At 47.7% G+C, this 18,801-nt stretch overlaps 1 protein-coding gene across 1 annotated transcript in view; it reads left to right on the top strand.

Moving 5' to 3' along the window:
- Positions 1-2,469: 2,469 nt before the first annotated feature.
- The window catches only part of FBXW8 (F-box and WD repeat domain containing 8), a 118,182-nt gene continuing 101,850 nt past the window's right edge, over positions 2,470-18,801 (top strand). Inside the window, exons 1-2 of the mRNA XM_049619275.1 lie at positions 2,470-2,868; positions 17,876-17,980. Coding sequence (XP_049475232.1) covers positions 2,551-2,868; positions 17,876-17,980 — 423 coding nt within the window. The 5' untranslated portion in view covers positions 2,470-2,550. The remainder of the gene's footprint in view (positions 2,869-17,875; positions 17,981-18,801) is intronic.

Here is an 18,801-nt window from a genome sequence, read left to right as displayed (position 1 = left end):
GAGGACCATCCAGAGGGGTCGTCTTCAAAAGGCTGCTTGGATGATCTCAGCGGGATGGAGTGTAAGTCGTGCACAGCAGGACCAACTCAAGATGGTCTTTGGATTAGCTGTCCCTCCTTCCTGTTTATTCCTTTCTTGGTACCCCACTCCTATTTTCCAGAAGCACTTCAACAAACAACTAGCTGCCTGCAAGCCCAGGTCTCAGGCTCTGTTTTCTAGGGGGATCCAGGCTAGGCTAACCTTCACTGTAGGAAGTTAGAATATACAGATAAAAACACTAACCCATAATCCTGCCCTCTAGAGAGCTCTTCTCTTTTGAGTGTATATTCTTCTTAAAAGCATACACACTTTAAATTTTTTTTTTTTAATGTTTATTTTTCAGAGAGAGACAGTGTGAGCAGGGGAGAGGCAGAGAGAAAGAGAGAGAGAGGGAGACACAGAATCTCACTCAGGCTCCAGGCCCTGAGCTGTCAGCACAGGGCCAGACGTGGGGCTTGAACCCATGAACTGTGAGATCATGACCTGAGGCGAAGTAGGATGCTTAACGGATTGAACCACCCAGGTGCCCGAAATGCACATACACTTAGTAAGCAGTACTGGGATCATACTGTATTATGTTTGTCCTGGCTTTCTTTCACTTGCTAGGTTATATTTTCAGGTGATTAAATTTTCTCCATGTGATATTTAATAGCTGCACAGTATTTCATCGATGCATTATTTATAGAGCAGCTACTATGTCCCAGGCATAGTTTTGAGTGCTGAAGACTTAGCAGTGAACGAAGATCTCTGCTCTTGCAGAGCTGACACTCTAGTTAGGATCTTTCTTACATCCTAATGGGGCAAAATTTATTTAATCAATGGCCTATTGTCAGTTACTTCAATCGCTTCTGCTTTTCAGTATTAGAAAACAATGGTTCGGTGTACATCCTTGAAGGTATTCTTTGAATTCATCCTCCATTTTCTTCTCTTAGGATAAACTCGTAGAAATGAAGTTGCTGGAAGAAAGCAGATGTGAGTAAATGAGGTGCTGGGATTCCCACCTAGATGTCTGTCTGATTCTGGAGCTCAGGCTGTTGATAACCATGCTGTTAATTTCCCTGCATTGAAAAATCATGGTAATTAAAGTAGCCAATGGTTCCTAGCTGGCTTATGATTTAAAGAGGTCAGGTCTGGAGTTAAAATACATATATACACGCACATATATATATATATATATATATATTTTTTTTTTAATATGTATAATCAGAATCCTTGGTCTGCACATCACCAGCTGTGTGATTTTTTTTTTTTTCTTTTTTTCTTTTTTGGCTCTGTTTCTTCATCTGTAAAGCCAGGACAATAGTTCTCATCCAGAGGGGTTGTTAGTAAATATTCATTGAATGCCTACTAATCTCCAGACTCCAAGCTAAGAATGGGCAGTCCAGTAGGAAAGGGAGATATTATAATTACACAGGGGCACCTGGGTGGCTCAGGGGGTCGGGTGCCCACTTGATTTCTGCTCAGGTCCTCATCTCAGGGTTAGTGGGATGGTGCCCCGCCTCAGGCTCTAAGCGCTGACAGCTGGGAGCCTGCATGAGATTCTCTCCCTCTCGCCTTGTCCCCCCCACCTCTACCGTGCGTGAGTGTGCGTGCTCTCGTTCTCTCTCAAAATAAATACATAAACTAAAAAAAAAATTTACACAAATACAAAATTACAAACTGTTCTGTGTTATGAGAAGTATGGGATGCTATAGGAATGAATAACCAGGTGACCCCGTTTTGGGTGGAGGGGGAAGGAGTTTAAGTCAGGTGGGAGCTGAGCTATGAAAGATGTATAGGCCTTAACTAGGTCAAGGGGGAAGCAAAATTCCCGGAGAAGGAAACAGCAGTTACAAAGCATTTGGAAGATGGAATGCGATTGTATGTGCCTTCCTTTCCTATCTCCCTTGTAGTTCCTTCTGGAAATGTCTCTTAGATCTTCCCAGGGCTGGTTTCTCTTCTCCTTTAGCTCTTAGTGCGGATGACATCTCCGAGATGCCCTCCCTGAACATCCCTGTAAAGTCAACCGCCCCCATCCCCACCCTGTGCCTCATTTTTCTTTTATTTCCTTAACAGTTACCACTGATTCAAACCTTCCTGTTCATTTGTGGAAGGTCTCCTCCCCCTCTTACCCCCCCCCCCCAACTTAAACCCCAAGAGGGGAGGGATATTGCGGGGTTTTAGGATTTAAATGCTGAATCCTCAGCTCCTGGCATCTAGTAGTTGCTCAATTGCATGTTCGATGAATGAAGAAACGGTGCTTGGGGTCAAGTCCGCGCTTGACAAAGGCGCCAGGCGGGAAGCGGAGAGGCTGGGCGCCCGGGTCTCGCCTCTCGGCTCGGCCTGGGGCAGCGCGAGCCACCTCTGCCGGGGACCGCTCGAAGGGCGCGCCGGGGGCGGGGCCGCCCACCCGGAACTCGGGTGCGGCGGCGGCGCGGGTTTCCGGCCGCGGCGGACACTTCCCGCGGAGGGACTGTCCCGTGGCAGCCGGCGGGCCGAGAGCGACGCGGAGGGCGGGGAGCGGCGGCGGCGATGGACGACCACAGCCTGGACGAGTTCCGCCGGCGCTGGCAGGAGGAGCTGGCGCAGGCCCAGGCGCTCAGGAAGCGGCGGCGGCCCGAGACTGCAGAGCGGCGGCCGCGGCGGCCCGAAGTGGCTCTGGGGCGCGGCGAGCAGGCCTCGGGGTACCTGGCGCTGGCCCAGGGCCTCCTGGAGGGCGCGGGGCGGCCCCCGGCTCCGCGGGCGACCCGGGCCGAGAGGCAGGACGCGGCGAGCCGCTCCCGCTCCCCTCCGGCCCGCGAGGCCGCGGGGGGCGGGGAGCAGCTGGTGGACCAGCTCATCCGAGACCTGGTGAGTGGCTTCAGCCTCCTGCCGAGGTCCGGGCCTGCCCCGGCCACACACCCCTGCAACGAAATGGAAAGTAACTGTGCCACCCGGGGTCTGTGCATGCATAGAGTATCTCTGGAAGTGGTAGTTTCCACCCTGGGTGAGCTTGTTTTCCCATCTTGGTAGTAGTGTCTGCAGACCTTTTTTGGATATCACTACTGGGTTGGGGGCGTTGTTATCGTAAATCTAATGGGTAGAAGTCAGGGATACTCCCGAACATCTTGCGTGTATAGACAGCGCCCGGAAGAAAACGATCCAGCCCCCAGTGTCAGTATCAGCTGGCGAACTCCTGCTCTTCAAGAACTCCTGTAATTTAACAAGGGTTGCCTTTAGGGAGGCAAGAGGTCTCAGGACGGTTAGGAAGCAATTCTTTTTATTCTGTAGAATGTATTACTCATTTTTTCCCAATTGCACATGTATTCATAAAGCAGGAAAGGAAAAATCCTTTGGGCACTACCATTGGCATGGAGGTGCTTTCTGGTTTTGTGCACATGGATCCTTTCGGAGGATCTGCAGAGAAGCTGGGGACCCTCTCTCCCCTAAAGAAGGCCCCCTTTACGAAGTTGGCATGGTCAGGATCACCTGAAACACATCCATGGTTAAGGGTTATGGCAATACAGCAGGTTTTAGTGGTTCAACTTAAATTAGGCTTAAGCCTTCTACAGCCTCCCAGTTTAGAGTAATTGTGTAATTGGCAAAAGCTGTTTTGAGAAAAAATGGTTTATTTAACAGTTCTGTTCAAATAACATTAATAGCTATTGGGGTTTTCACCAAGTTTCTGGTCCTGTGCTCTGCCTGTCTCTAAGTTGAGAGAAGCTGTGTGTGTGTGTGTGTGTGTGTGTGTGTGTGTGTGTGTGTGTGTGAGAGAGAGAGATGTGAATTACAAGCTCTCCTTTAATGTGAACAATTCTCATATATATGAAAATTCTTGCTGGCATCACTTCTGCTTCTGTAAGAAGTGGGTCATCACTAAGGAAGTCTGGCAGATGTAAAGATAATCTTTGAATGCCTTGGTAAGGTGGTTTAGCACCAGATGAGTTGGTCAGGCCAGTCCAGATCTATGCAGAAGTTATTCCCTGGGAAATAGATTTGTAGACTAAGGCAAGACCAGCCCATGGAGGTAGAGAGAAACAGGAAAGTGGATTGTTAGGACTGAGGCACGGTTGGGGGCCTGCCAGTTAAAATCCAACCTACTGAATGTGGCAGTGTCTTCAGGCTTCATAAGAATCCTGGGAAGTACCTGTTGTTAGTCTCCTTTTATGAATGAGGATGTTCAAAAACGTTTTGTGTAACTGTTCCAGGGATACCTAGATGATAAATTCTGGGGATTAAATTTGGATCCAGGTCTCATGGACTCTAAATTTCACCAGCTTGGGGCGCCTGGGTGGCGCAGTCGGTTAAGCGTCCGACTTCAGCCAGGTCACGATCTCACGGTCCGTGAGTTCGAGCCCCGCGTCAGGCTCTGGGCTGATGGCTCGGAGCCTGGAGCCTGTTTCCGATTCTGTGTCTCCCTCTCTCTCTGCCCCTCCCCCGTTCATGCTCTGTCTCTCTCTGTCCCAAAAATAAATAAAAAAAACGTTGAAAAAAAAAATAAATTTCACCAGCTAGGAGTTTTGCAAACCTGACTGAGTGTAGGAATCCCCTTTGCTTTATTAAAAGACAGGTTCTGGTCTGTACCTAGACCTGCCTAATCAATATCCAGAGGAGGCTTCTAGAAATGTGATGTTTGAGATGGTCAGGCAATTTTGAGACCTTGTTCTCTGCTGCACAGTTTCTTTTGGTTTACTGTCTTGACTCTTAAAGGCTTTCTAGCCCTAATACTTCTGAGGGATAGGCATTGATACCAAAAATAGTGGAGCCCTAAATGAAGTGTTCTAGAAATGGAGGGGGCCTGCCTACTGTAGGATCCCAGGGGCGTACTGGCATCAGAGTTTATTTAAAAAAAAAAAAAGCCTGCCCTGGAATGCATGCCCATGATCTCCTCTGTCGCCAGAATCCCCACATCAGGTACTGCTGGGCTCTACATCCTACGAACATGCAACCTTCAGGGCGCTTTTTTTTTTTTTTAAGTACTTTAAAATACTATAAATAAAATTATGGCTATAAATAAAATTACTCGCTTTCTCCTTGGTACTGCTTTAAGGGTTTAAAGACCTTCTTCAGTTCTCCCAACAACCCTCTTCCGTGGCTATTATTAGCCCCATTTGACAGATGAGCATTAAGAAAGTAATTGAGGGGCGCCTGGGTGGCTCAGTCGGTTAAGCGTCCCACTTCAGCTCAGGTCACGATCTCACGGTCCATGAGTTCGAGCCCCTCGTCGGGCTCTGGGCTGATGGCTCAGAGCCTGGAGCCTGCTTCCGATTCTGTGTCTCCCTCTCTCTCTGCCCCTCCCCCGTTCATGCTCTGTCTCTCTCTGTCTCAAAAATAAAATAAACGTTAAAAAAAAAAATTAAAAAAAAAAAGTAATTGATTTTCAGGGGCAGTCAACCCACTCAGTATCTTAATGTGAGAAATGATGGTAACCTTTATAGAAAAGGCTTCGATTCCTAGATCAGTGGTTGTAAGCCCCAAAGCCCAGAGGTCAAGCAGATAATGCAAAGGAGTGAGGTAGCCTAGGTATGGCTTATTCCCTCCTTTTTCCTAGTTCATCGGGTGTCTTGTTAGGTATCTTTTCCAGGTTCCAGTCATATACCTGTAATGCTTCGATTCATGATGGCTAGCTTTTTTTCTTTTTCTTTAATTTATCTACTCTGTATACCCAACTTGGGGCTCAAACTCACAACCCTAAGACCAAGAGTCACATGTTCCACCAGCTGAACCAGCCAGACATCCCATGATGGCTATCATTCTTTTTGTCACATTAAATATTAAACATGACTGTGTAGAAATGACTTTCATGATATCCCTAAAAAATACTTAAATGTTTTTTCAAAGCCTCGTCCTCGTCTTGGTCTTGTTTTTCTCCTTTTGAAAGTTTTTTCAGGGGCACCTAGGTGACTCAGTTGTTTAAGCATTTTGATACCTCAGTCTCACGACTGACTCATCATAGCCGTGAGGTCGTGCCCAGCATCGTGCTCTGTGCTGACAGTGTGGAGCCTGCTTGGGATCCTCTCTCTCCTCTTTCTCTCTCTGCCCCTCCCCTCCTCATCATACGTGCTCTCTCTAAATCATTAAATGTTTTTTTCTTTAAATCAAACCCTGCATAAAATCATAAATGTACAAGTTGGTGAGTTATCACGGGCGTACACATCCATGTAAACAGCACCCAGATTTCAGAACAGCATTGTCAGCTCGTCAGAACCCCCAGCGTGTTCTCTTCTTTCACTCTCCCCTGACTTCTAACACTTTATTTTAATTTTGTCTGTTTTTGAACTGTAAGTAGAATCCTACATCTCCTGTGTCTGGTTCTAGCACGTAGCATCATGTGTGAGATTCATCCCTATGAACATGTCCTGTTTTATTCTGTTGATGGGCATTCTTGATAAGTAGTTCACCAGCCAGTTTGGGACTGTTGGGGGTAGTGCTGTGAATGCTTTGCATATCTTTTGGAATATGCGTACCCATTTTTCTTGGGTACACACCTAATCGTGGAATTGCTGGGTCATAGGTATGCAGATGTTCAGCCTTAGTAGCCACTGGCAAACAATTTTCCAAGGTAGTTACAGTGGTTTTCCTGCCTGATAATAAGTGTGTAGATTATGGTATTTCACTTTCTTCTTTGCCATAAATATAACCGCATCTAACTGAGATGATGTATGGCAACTGAACTTGACCTCCACGTGAGTGAGATGAGAAAGTGACAATTTGGGGAATACACACTGTAGCTGGGCTAAAGGTGGGAGCCACTGCCCATGTCAACTGGTTGTTTCCTTATGGGAATGTGGTCCCAGTGTGGCCGCCTTCAGACTTTTGTAATTGGGAATGTTTATTTTTATGTGGACTCTGTCCGTTTTTGCAACACAACAAACACCCAAGACTTTGGCCTAAAACACCGGTATTTAGCTCAGGGCACCTGGGTGGCTCAGTCTGTTGAGTGTGCAACTCTTGATTTTGACTCAGGTCATGGACTCACGGTTTGTGAGAGCAAGCCCCGTATCGGGCTCTGTGCTAACAGTGCAGAGCCTGCTTGGAATTCTCTCTCTCTCTTTCTCTCTCTCTCTCTCTCTCTCCCCCCTCCTCCCCTGCTTCCTCTCTATCTCTCTCTCAAAAATAAATAAAAATTAAAAAAAATCACAGAGCATTAAAAAACAAAACAAAACCAAAAACACACACCAGTATTTAGCTCACCATTTTGCAAAGTGGCAATTTGGGCCGGGCATGGGTGGGTTCACTCAGATGTCTAAGGTTAGCTGCTGGTTAGCCAGGTAGCTTCGCTTTGGGGGGCTGGCTAGTTGTTGAGTACGTGTGCATTCGTTATAGGTCTCATCATCCAACAGGTGAGCCCTGGGTGGGCCTTCTCAGAGTTCTTAGAGCAAGAGGAGGGCACGTTGTAATGCCCAAGTGCTTTCAAAGTCTCTGGCCAGGTCATCCTTCTTACTGTCACGTTGGCCAAAGCAAGCCATATGGCCAAGTCTGGAGTTCACGTGGAGTCACCCGGTGCCTGGATACAGGGAGGAATGAACGAAGCAGAGGCCATTAATGCCCTCTATCCCTCAAATCCTTCCTGTTTGTAATTGTTGGTAACGAATACAAAAAAATTTTAAGTACTAACACTGTGGGTTAAATGAAACCTGAGGGCCAGGTCTGCCTTGGGTTAGGAGTTTGTGATCTTTGCCTTTGTTTTCCAAAGAATCCTTATTTGATCCATGCCTGGCTCCTGAAAAGGAAGATTTAGTTCCGTTTGAGACGCCCCAGAAACTGACAGGTTGATCCAGTTGACGTGAAAGAGAAGGAAAAATCCGGTGCCGCCGCCTCACACCCCCTCTCGCCGGGCACTGCCCGGCCACCTTCGGCGCGCTCTGTCGTGCCAGCCCACCCCGCCGTACCTCACCTGATGCAGCCTCTTTCACTTCAGAGTTCTCAGTATCCTCACTGGAGTGAGAGCCAGCTAGTAAGTTAGCAGTCGGGAGTCTTTGCCTTCGGAGGAATTAGGCGAACAGCACTGCCTGACGGTGTCTTGCTGGGTGTCGGCCAGACCTTCGACGGACAAGCACAGCTGAGCTAAAAAGTGAGAAGTGAGTCCTCTTGAGCCGCATCTTCGCTTCTGAGGCTTTAAGTAACGGCCCTGAGAAGCCGTGTGCTTTTAGGTGATGAATGGGAACATCTGAACTGTCTTTTTAGTTTAGGGTTTTTTAACTGGTGAAAGAAATGCTATGCCCTGGACAGAATTTCAGAGGCAGTAGGCACTCTTTTTTTCTTCCATTTCTCTCTCCGTTACCTCCAACTTCTCCGTGGTCATGGGGCACTTGAGCAAAATTGCAAGTATGCTTCTTTCTTGGAATCTGTGATGTCCAGTTGCTTGGTCCTGTTTCTATTTAGGTGATATGTCCGGCTTGGAGCCACAAGGAATCAGCGCCAAACTCAAAGTGGCTTCAGAAACCCAAACTGGAATCTCTTGACTCAAATAACTGAAAATTCCAGGTGGTGGTGGTTGGTCTGGGTGCTTAGATAATGCACCTGGAAATCTCTGCGGTCCTGCTTTCCTTTTTTGTTTGTTTGTTTACTTATTTAGAGAGAAAGAGTGCGTGAGTGTGGGAGAGGGGCAGAAAGAGAGGGAGAGAGAGAATCCCAAGCAGACTCCACCCTGAGCGTGGAGCCCTCCACAGGGCTCCATCTCACAACTGTGAGATCATGACTGAGCTGAAATCAAGAGTCATACACTTAACCGACTGAGTCACCCAGGCGTCCCCTCTTTTTGTCTCTGTTCACAGGAAGATTCTCCCCTCCTTGAAATAAAATGACTACCAGCAGCTCCAGTCTTACCTTCTGTTTGCTTCTAACAGGAGAAAGGGAGCATCTGTTTTCTGTAGAAGTTACGAACTTAAGTTCCCATTGGTCCAGACTGGATCATGTGTTCATCCTCAGGCCGGTCACGGGCTCAAGTTGGCCAGGCTTGTGTCCACTGCCCACTCCTGATGATCAGGGCGGAGGGGTCAGCCTCACTGAACCATGCAGTCCAAGTGTGGCAGTCAGGTGGTTTCCTAAGAGAAGAGGGAGTGAATTTTGGGCAGGAAACAGCAGAGACAACAGATATCCATCTTAGGTGGGGTTTGGAACAGCCCTAACTATGAGAATGTATGTGTTTTCTAATCGCCAAACGTATTGATCACCTGGGCGCTGGGGAATCAATAGTAAACAGAATGGACAGTCTCTGACCCGAGAAGCCCGTAGTCTTGCTTCTTTTAACTGAAAGCATGGCATTAATGAAAGCTATAGGCCTGGTTACGGGTCTAGGCTCCAGAGTCAGGCAGACCCATGTTCAAATTCAGACTCTGCTAACTGCCTGTTTGACGTTGGACAAGTTAACTTACTCTGCCTTACTTATCAAATGAGGATGATGCTAATGCCTGTCTTGTGAAGAGACTGTGAAACAAAACCTGGAATGTCCTAGCACAAAGCCTGGCATGCAGTGAGCAGCCAACAAATTCAAGCTGGTCCTGTTATTTAAAAAACTTTTTTTAATGTTTGTTTATTTTTGAGAGAGAGAGAGAGAGCATGAGCAGGGGAGGGGCAGAGAGAGAGGAAGGCACAGTATCTGAGGCAGGTTTCAGGCTCTTGAGACGTCAGCACAGAGCCCCATGCAGGGCTTGAACTCACAAACCGTGAGATCATGACCTGAGCCAAAGTCGGACACTTAACCGACTTTGAGCCACCCAGGCACCCCAAAGCTGGTCCTATTAGTATCATTACTATTGCAGGAGAGTTCACTCTGCTCACTTCCTCTTTGCTAAGACTTCTCACCGATCAGCCCCTGCCACCCTCCTCCTTGGATTGGGAGTCCCTGGAGGGCAGGGCCTCCTGTCTTACTCCTGTCCCCTCACCTCTAGTACTCCGTGCAGTAGGGGCCCCAACTACATTTGTTGCATTGAAATAACCTGGGCAGAATTCCTGCTCCCAACAGCGGTGTTACAGAGAGGCTCTAGGGTTGTTAGAACCCCTGGGAATGTTCAAACGTTCTTCAAGTTAAGATTGGGGTTTTCAAGCCTGATAAAGTTTTAATAGTGCTGGCTGATCTGTATTGTTCACCATGTCAGTATTTGGTTTGTCAGAACCTACAGCTTTGCTGTCAGCAAGATCAGTTTGATGGCTTAGCTTCCTTCTGCTTTTAAGTTAGCAATGAGTGAGGAAAGTTGCTAATCTGCACTGAGGCAAACAATCGGGTGTAAACTCCTGACCTGGCTTAGCTGGGACAGCTTCCCTTCCTCTTTGCTGCCCTCAGTCTTCTCTTTAATGTTCACCTTGGGTTCTGTCTCTTGCGTTAACTCTTCTCTGATCTCTCCAGCCCAGATTTCTCTTCCTTCTTTGTTCCCTCAATGGAAAAGTTCTTACTATCCATGCGATTCATTTTTTTTTCCTGTTATGGATTAGGAGGTCTCTGCTTGGGCACCCTTTGAAATGGCCTCTGCGTATACCAGAACAACTTGTAACGTAGGTCATTTCTTCATTGGAAGATTCTGCTGGTGGAAGCAGCTTGGGCTTTATTCATTCATTCCACAAATATTTATTAAGTGGTTTCTTAGTACCAGGCACTGTTCTAGGCATGGAAGATACAGCCACGAACAAGACCGAAAAGATCCATACCCTTATACAACTTACGTTCTGGAGAGAGGTAGACAATGAACAAATGATTGTCATATAATGGTCTGGAGAAAAATTAAGCAAGTAGGAGGAATCGAGTGTGTAAGTTTTGGGAGAGAGGCTATAATTTTATTTAAAAAAAAATTTTTTTTTTTAATGTTTATTTATTTTTGAGACAGAGAGAGACAGAGCATGAGCAGGGGAGGGGCAGAGAGAAAGGGAGACACAGAATCTGAAACAGGCTCCAGGCTCCGAGCCGTCAGCACAGAGCCTGATGCGGGGCTCGAACTCACGAACTGTGAGATCACGACCTGAGCCGAAGTCGGACGCTTAACCGACTGAGCCACCCAGGTGCCCCGAGAGGCTATAATTTTAAATAGCACTGTTCAAGAAGGCCTTCCTGAAGACTCACGCTTCGTGGAAGGAGATGAGGAAGCAAGCGTGAAGAGATCTGGGGGAGGGGATTCTCGGCAGAGAACAGCAAATGTGAGGTTTTGTGGTGGCCAAGGTCGGCTGGCCTTGTGGCCTGTGTGACCTATGGAATTTAAAATTCTTAATCTTTTTTGGGGCACTTGGGTGGCTCAGTTGGTTAAGTGTCTGACTTTGGCTGAGGTCATGATCTCCCGGTTCATGAGTTTGAGCCCCACATCGGACTCTCTTTTGTCAACATAGAGCCAGCTTCGGATCTTCTGTCTTTATCTCCCTCTCTCTGTCTCTCTCTCTCTCTCTCTCTCTCTCTGCCCTTCCCCAGCTCATTCTCTCTCTCTCTCTCTCTCTCTCTCTCTAAATAAACTTTAAGGATGTTATTTTTTTATTTTTTTAATCCTTTTCCAACAAGGGCCTCCCCTGTTTTGTTTTACGTGGGGCTCCACAGATTATATAGCCAATCCTGATGGTAGGAACGTCCTTGGAGTGGTTAGGACACTTGACATGAAACTATTTGCTCTTCTCACAAATGAATCCATGTGCACACTGGTCCAAGTTTCTGACTAGGGAGCTGCCCCTTCACCTGTCTTACCTCCTTTCTGGGTCCTTAAGCTCCGATCCCGGTTTATTTAATTTTTTTTTAAATTCGTATTTATTTTAAGAGAGTGAGAGTGAGCAGGGGAGGTGCAGAGAGGGTGAGAGAGCGAGAATCCCAAACAGGCTCCATGCCCAGCATGCAGGGCCCGATGCGATGCTCGAATTCACAAACTGTTGAGATCATGACCTGAGCCGAGATCTAGAGTCGGATGCTTAACCGACTGAGCCACCCACGCGCCCCAGATCCCAGTTTAAACTGCGACTTTGAAGGCAGAGCTCCTGCCTCTCTTGCCTCCCACCGGCTTCTTTTGCTGCCACGCCAAGCGCTCGCTCCCGGTCCTTTAGATTGGCATTTTCTGCCTCCGTCCCTTGCCAGAGTGCCCAGCCGAATCCTACCAGTAGGTGGTGAATGAGAATTGTCCTTGAAGTTGGAAAGCCTGTTTAAAAAAAAAAAAGTCCCTCGGACCTTAGTCGTGTGTCTGCTGTGTGCAAGGCAGCGTGCCGCTTAGACCGTGCAGTGTTACGTTTCTGTCTCCACGCATACAGTCGACAGAAACCTAAACATTTTTTGCCCTTTCTCCTCGAGAGGTACGGGGATTAGGTTAAATGTGAAGAGATAACTTGGCTTTTTGTGGACTGTTCTGGAGCTTAACCACTCCTTGCCCGGCTTCTTTGGAGAAATGCTTCTCAAGTTCTAAATAGCTGACTTCCTAATGAACTTTGGAATACCTTCGGGGACCGTTTATGTTGCCTTTCGTAGTCGCCTGTTTTGATGCTGTTCCATGGGACGATGACTTCTCTCTCTCAAAGATTTGAGCCGTATGAGTGTAGACATCCTTTCTTAACACATTTGCCACCAGCACCTGGGATGGCCCTGATTCCAGATAGTGTTTTGAACAGCGAGCACCTTGTTTCCAAAGTGTGTTGCTTTGCTGTGTCTGTGAAAATACCACAAACTTATTGTAAAAATACTTGGGGATTTGAGAAGAAGAAGAAAACAAATCCTGTAATGCCGTTGCTCAAAGGCGACTACTGCTGCTAACATTTATTTGGTGTACTTTGGGCTTTTTTTTTTTTTTTTGGTACGAATAAGAATATGTATTTCAAGACCACTGTGGGATTGTGAACAAATGCCTATTTATCTGGACGGTGTTTCAGACCCTGTTTCTTCTTTTGGAAGAAGACCCGGGTGAACCCAGCACTCCTCTGTTCTGGTTGGGATTGTGTGGTCCTGCCGTACTCCACGTTTGCAAGAGGCAGAGAATGGAGAGAAATTCCTTTAGAAAAGTGTCCTGTCAGCCACAGATGGAGCAGAAATACTACTATGTCTGTTGTGTGTCTGAGGTGTTCTTCTCTGTTCCTTTGGACACCACCTAGAGAGATCTGGAAGTGTTCTGTTTGCCCTGGAGATGTCCACTGGGGACAAACGTGGAGTCCGTTTCTTCACTTCTCACTGATTTTGGCTCTTAATAATTACCCCTTCTTCTTCTAAACCAGAGAAGACAGATTAAATTTCTAACAGTAAGGCACAAAACCAATCCATTTACAGAATTAGTCTTACATTAGCACATAGGAGTACAAATCAGCCTCCCCGGGGATGGATCTGTTTGCAATTTCTTTTAGCATTTTTGGAGGAAGTCCAGTAGACTTTGGGAAAATCTACTGTTCACTGACTTTGAATTAACAAAGTAACATGAGCCCTTTGTGGGGTTTGTGTGGGTTTTCTTTTCTTTTCTTTTTTTTTTTTTTTTTTTTTGCTTGAGTGGGAAAGGATTGTTTTTAATCCACCTATGATTATTTAGGGCTGTGGTTCTCAACTTCTAGTGTGCATGAGGATCCCTGAGGAAGAGCTACTCGAGCCTCACCCCTGGAAATTTGGAGTAATAGGCAATTTGGGGCATTTTTTTTTTTTTTTAACTCCACAGATGGTCTTGATATGTAATACAGGACAAGAGTCACCATAGTGGTAAAGAATCAATATTTGAGCCATAAAGAGTTAAAAGCCCAGTTGTGTTTTATCCACATGATGTTTTTCCTCAAATTCAAAACCATGTTAATACATCGATATATTAGTTTTCTGTAGCATTATTGGCCATTGTCACGTTGCTTGGGCTATAAAATTAATGGGAAGCGATTCTCTCTAAACATTGTAGTCCTGTGGCCCTTTTTGTAATGTGACCAGTTTTCCACGTTAATATTTCTTCATTCTTGGGATATCTCTGTTTCTGAAATGTCAACTTGTCCCTTTCCATGTTTGAAAGTTCATATAGATACAAAATTGGTTCATGTGGCCTATAACTTTTCAGATGGCTGTGTGTTTCACGAAGGCCTAGGTGGAAATCTCCTAGCATCCTTTATATTATAAGGTATTTCTCTGCATACTGGTAGCAAATGGTGTTTTTTTTACTTCTGTTTCTAAACTGTGGGAAGTGCCAGATGGGAGTGCTTAAGTCCTGATAGGTTGTGTGTAGTTAGTGGGCTAGTACCTCTGTCCAGGATGTGGCTCCACATCCTTGTCAAATCCTGGATCCCTATAAGAGAATTGCGTTTTCAACCACAGGGTCAAACATGCTTCTAACTCTCAATCTTTGGTAAGGTGTTTCCCAAGTGATGGGTTACTAATAACAAAGCGACAGTTATGAGTGACTTATTTAACCTTGAATCTACTCTGGATTGTTTTGTCTTTTGGGTGTCATAATGTCCCTATAACTTCATTCCACTTCCTCGAGTGGAGGAAAGGGAAGTGGGTTAGCTAGGCTCCTGTCTCCACAGTTGTGCAGCAGAGCCTTTGGGAATGTGCTCAGTACAGGACTGTCCTGGATCACATCTGCTCCTTTGGGAAGACAGGTTGGATTTTTCGGGAAACAGATTCTGGGTTGGAGATCTGCGGGCAGGCAGTTGAGCAGGTTGGCCTTTCCCAGAAGTCCCGAACTGAGGCAAGGGGGCCAAGCCTTTGTCCCTAGGTATTGACTGGTCACTGGATGTGGGCTCCAGGAGGGGATGTAGCCTTGGACAAGGCAGCTTGTTTGACCAAGGGCGGTGCCTAGGAAGGGACTCTGCTGTCAGGCTGAGCCAGTGAGCCATGAGCAGGAAGCACTGTGCCCATCTGGGGGAATGGGTGTTAGGGACCCACAGGTAGAGTCTGAGAGACCCCTGCAGCATCCACTACACGGACTGGTGATAAAAATGTCTTGCCAAAAAGATTCCAAGTGTGCAGCCTGAAACTTCAGCCTTCGATCTCCTGACCTTGCGGGTCTCTGTACGTCTTGAGAGGTGGACCTTCCTTTAGCACATCGGTTTCTTTCCTTCCCTGCCATTCCCCAACCAGTGGTAGCAACAGGGAGGGTTGTTCACATGAGTCTGGAATCTGATCTGTTGGGGGTTGACAGTCATTTTGGAGTTTAGACGTTGTAATTCTCGGGGCACAGTGATTTTTAAGAAGTATGGCTTTGTAATGTTTGTGTTTACATAATTATAATTCATTGCTGTGAAGTTCAGTTCTCAAGACGCATCGTCACAGGTACATTAACAGTGAGCCCAGCATGGCATCTCAGCTAATTTGTTGGCGTGAGGGACATTACACCCCTGACTGGTCATCTGCTCTCGCTGGTGGCTACACTGTTGTCTTCCACTGTGCACTAAAGCAGATCCTTCTTTGGCTATTACCGTGGTATAACCTTTTAAAATTGGTGATTCTCTTGGAAAGTTTCTCTGGAAAAAGACCTGTCGTATGGACACTCCCATCGTTCAGACTCCTGAATACTTCATGTCTGCGTGCCTTCCCCTCTCCACTGTCGCCAACTGTCCTTTGCTTCTGGTAGGACAGGGGGAGACCGCTTTTCTGTGCAAACAGCACGTAGAGGAGCCCCGTGGAATGTGGACCTAATCAGCCAATACTTGTTGAAGGGGAAGAAGAGAGCTGGGGTGCCACTCCAGGAAGGAAGATGGCAGTATTAATCAGGTATTGTATGCTTTGCTCTGGTACTTGGCCCGCCCACACCCTTCCTGTGTACCGTTTCGCTTTATTCTTGTAACTCTCCCAAGTAGGTGCATTCTCCTTTAGAGACGAAGCCGAGGCTCGGATGTATTTAGCGTGGTCACGTGGTTACTCAGCTGGCAGAACCAAGGTTATCAGTTTGACTCTTGGTCCTGAACCTCCATCCCAGAGGTCACCGTGGTTGGGATCAAGGAGGAAGGCGGCAGGGCAGAGGCGCCGTTCTCCGGGAGAATAGAGGATTGGCCATCTCGATGAGCAGAAGAGGGGGAAGGAAGCCTCCTGCCACCAGAAGTGTGATTTTCTGTCCTAGGATAACTAAAAACAAAGGCGATTTGTCCTGCTTCATTACAGTAGTGTCACATCCAGAAAGCAGTTGATAGTCCCGAAGGGGGGACCGATGGAAGAAAGTGATGCCTGGCGTCTCTAACTGTGAAAAGCTCAACAGGAGTTCACTTTGCACGAGTGCAGGCTTGTGTTGGCCTTCCTCCTTCTCGTATGAGGTTAAGGAAGGATAAGCATTTTTCCCTTGTTTCTCTACCAAGGAGGTAAAGTAGGCTCCTTCACCTTATCATGGTCCAGTAATCCAAGAGAAAGCAGAGGGAACTCCAGGGTCACAAATGACAGGCTGGCTCGTGTGTGGCTTTGCTCAGCTGGCAGTGGGTGACCCCCTCCCCCCACCCCCCCACCGGGTTGTGTGAAGGAGTCTCCGGTTGTATCTGGGGCAAGTGAGAGAGAGCTGCCTCTTCTCCTCACGAATGAAGCCGACTAGCTGTAAGAGGGGACCTAGCCTGACAGCAGACTAATGACTTTCCGTTATGTTTTTAGGCGGGACCCCTTCGCCTGCTGATTACACTTGCAGATTTTTTCCCGTTTTGTTTTTCCGTCTCCCCCTGTATGGCCAATATCTCTCTGCCGGTTTCACATTCTGCCCTGTCTTTGCCCCCAGAGAACTGTCAGCTCTTGCTCTGTTCCCTCCAGAGCTCCTTTTTGGCCTCGTACTCAGCCTTGCACTGTTGTTGCAAAGTCAACCCATTTCCTTCTTAGGCCTTCGCGTTATCTTTTAGCTCTGAGACTCCTAGATGAATGGAAACATGATCCAGAAAAATCTTTACCCTGGATCTTGGTCGGGTCTAAATCAGTGCTCACGTTCCCTTAAAAATGCCGAGATGGCTTTCAGCTTTCAGACTGTAGCTTGCGGTAGAGGACCGTCGTGTTCGGTGAATTACGAATTCGCTGGCAACCTACGAGTCACTGATGTCAGCCAGAGCTTATTAAAAATGAATTTTATTAAGTTCCATTGAGACCAACAGCCTGCTTTCCCTAGCTTTGCAGAAATACATACAAAAGTGAACTTCAGCAGGTGGATTTGGGAACAGGCAGAGAGGAACACATGCACTCTTGGCTCTCTTTGCGTTTCACCCTCCCGTTCCTTTGTGCTACCAGGATCGTCATGACAGCCTTATCTCTCAAATAAAGCCTGTTACCTCATCCCTAATTGCTTATCCAAAGGCAGGCGAGCTCTCATTTCTCCACATTAATAAATGACACCGAAGATCTGCATTGTTTGCACTGGCTCCCTCAGGTTCACCGGCGGGGGGCCCCTGAGTGCATTAGGAAACCCTGTGCTTCTCCAGCGGCGGAAGGGAGGCGGTGCTCACCTCCTTCAGGAGCAGCATTTCGTTTGTGTACTTCTCGCCCCCGTTCATAGCCCTGCTCCCCTGACGGGGGCCCCTTAGTGACCTACCTCGGTCAGCGCTTCTCTGGCTGCGGGTGCTCGCTGCCCTCCGGGGGGCGGGGGTGAAGTAAGAGTTGTCCTGGGGGGACCGGTGGCCCCTCCGATTCCAAAGCTCACCTTCTTGGCTGCATACCGCTCAGCTTCCCTTAGAGGCCAAGAGCTTCCCGCAGCCTGTGCGCGGATGCCCGAGGCGTCCACCTCTCCCACCCCAGGTTGTCAGCTGGCGCCCTTGCTTCTCCTTTGTGAAGCCTTATGGGAAGTGGCCTTGCGGATTTTACAAGTGAAGAGTGAGGAGGGTGGGCTCGTGGCCATCCGGTTGTGAGTCCGTTCTGTGACTGCCCCGTGGAGTCGTGAGACTGCGGGGCTCCCCCCGGGACGACAGCACCTCTCTCGTTCCCACCTCACGATATCTCTTGTCATCGAAAGGGGCATTTTCATTCCTCCGAATTGTAAGCTTCTTTCCCTTTTCTTCTCCTCAGAATGAAATGGATGACGTGCCCTTCTTTGACATCCAGCTGCCTTACGAACTGGCAATCAACATATTTCAGTATCTGGACAGGAAAGACCTGGGAAGGTGCGCACAGGTAAGCAGCCACTAAACTGGTGTTCAAGGTTGACTTCCACGCGAGACAAAAGTATAGGAAGCTCCTGGGTAACAGAACGTGACTTCCCAGAACTGCAGACTTGAAAGAAGGAAGGAATCAAGTAGCCACTCTGCTTGAAGGAAAGCAACCCTGAACCTAAGGCTTCTGCTCCACATCTCCAGTTGGTGTTTATCTCTTTGTGACTGTGTGCTCAAGAGCTCTGTTCCCCCGCAGTCTCCGCAGGGTTGGCCTGTGGCAGTGTGCTCGTGACCGACGACTTTGTGCTCTGCTTCTCGAGCTAGCCTGAGCTGTTCGTGTCCTCGCTGTGTTTGATGCAGAGATGCCGCCGGCCCTTGGTCAAATCAAGCCAGTCGTTAGGTTGGGAGCTGAGGGTCAGCCTGGGGACAAAACCGCGAAGTCGCGTTTTAGGCGTAGAGTCCAAATTGCCCTTTAAACACTAGAATCCCACTCAGTGAGGTGCGAGGCACCTGAGAACTGACACCCGCTGAGGGAATTGCAAATCGGTGTCCCCATCTCCTGCCTTCTGGGCCATACGCCCATGGGGTGGCACGGTGGCAGATACCGTCCGGGCCACACTTCACTGTGTATGTGAATCCCAGGGGATCTTGATAAGATGCACATTCCAACTCAGGAGGTCCGGAGTGGGACTCATATTCTGCGTTCCGAACCAGGTAATGTCAGCGTGGCTTTGGCCACACTTGGAGAGGCAAAGGTTTATGCCATTAAATTGGGTCTCTTGTTCACCTCTTTTTGGCAAAGAGTATAATTTCTCCAAAGACAAATATATGATTGCTGACCAT

This window comes from Panthera uncia (genome assembly GCF_023721935.1).
Source record: "Panthera uncia isolate 11264 chromosome D3 unlocalized genomic scaffold, Puncia_PCG_1.0 HiC_scaffold_8, whole genome shotgun sequence".
Lineage (NCBI taxonomy): Eukaryota > Metazoa > Chordata > Mammalia > Carnivora > Felidae > Panthera > Panthera uncia.
This window is presented reverse-complemented; position numbering and strand designations above follow the sequence as displayed.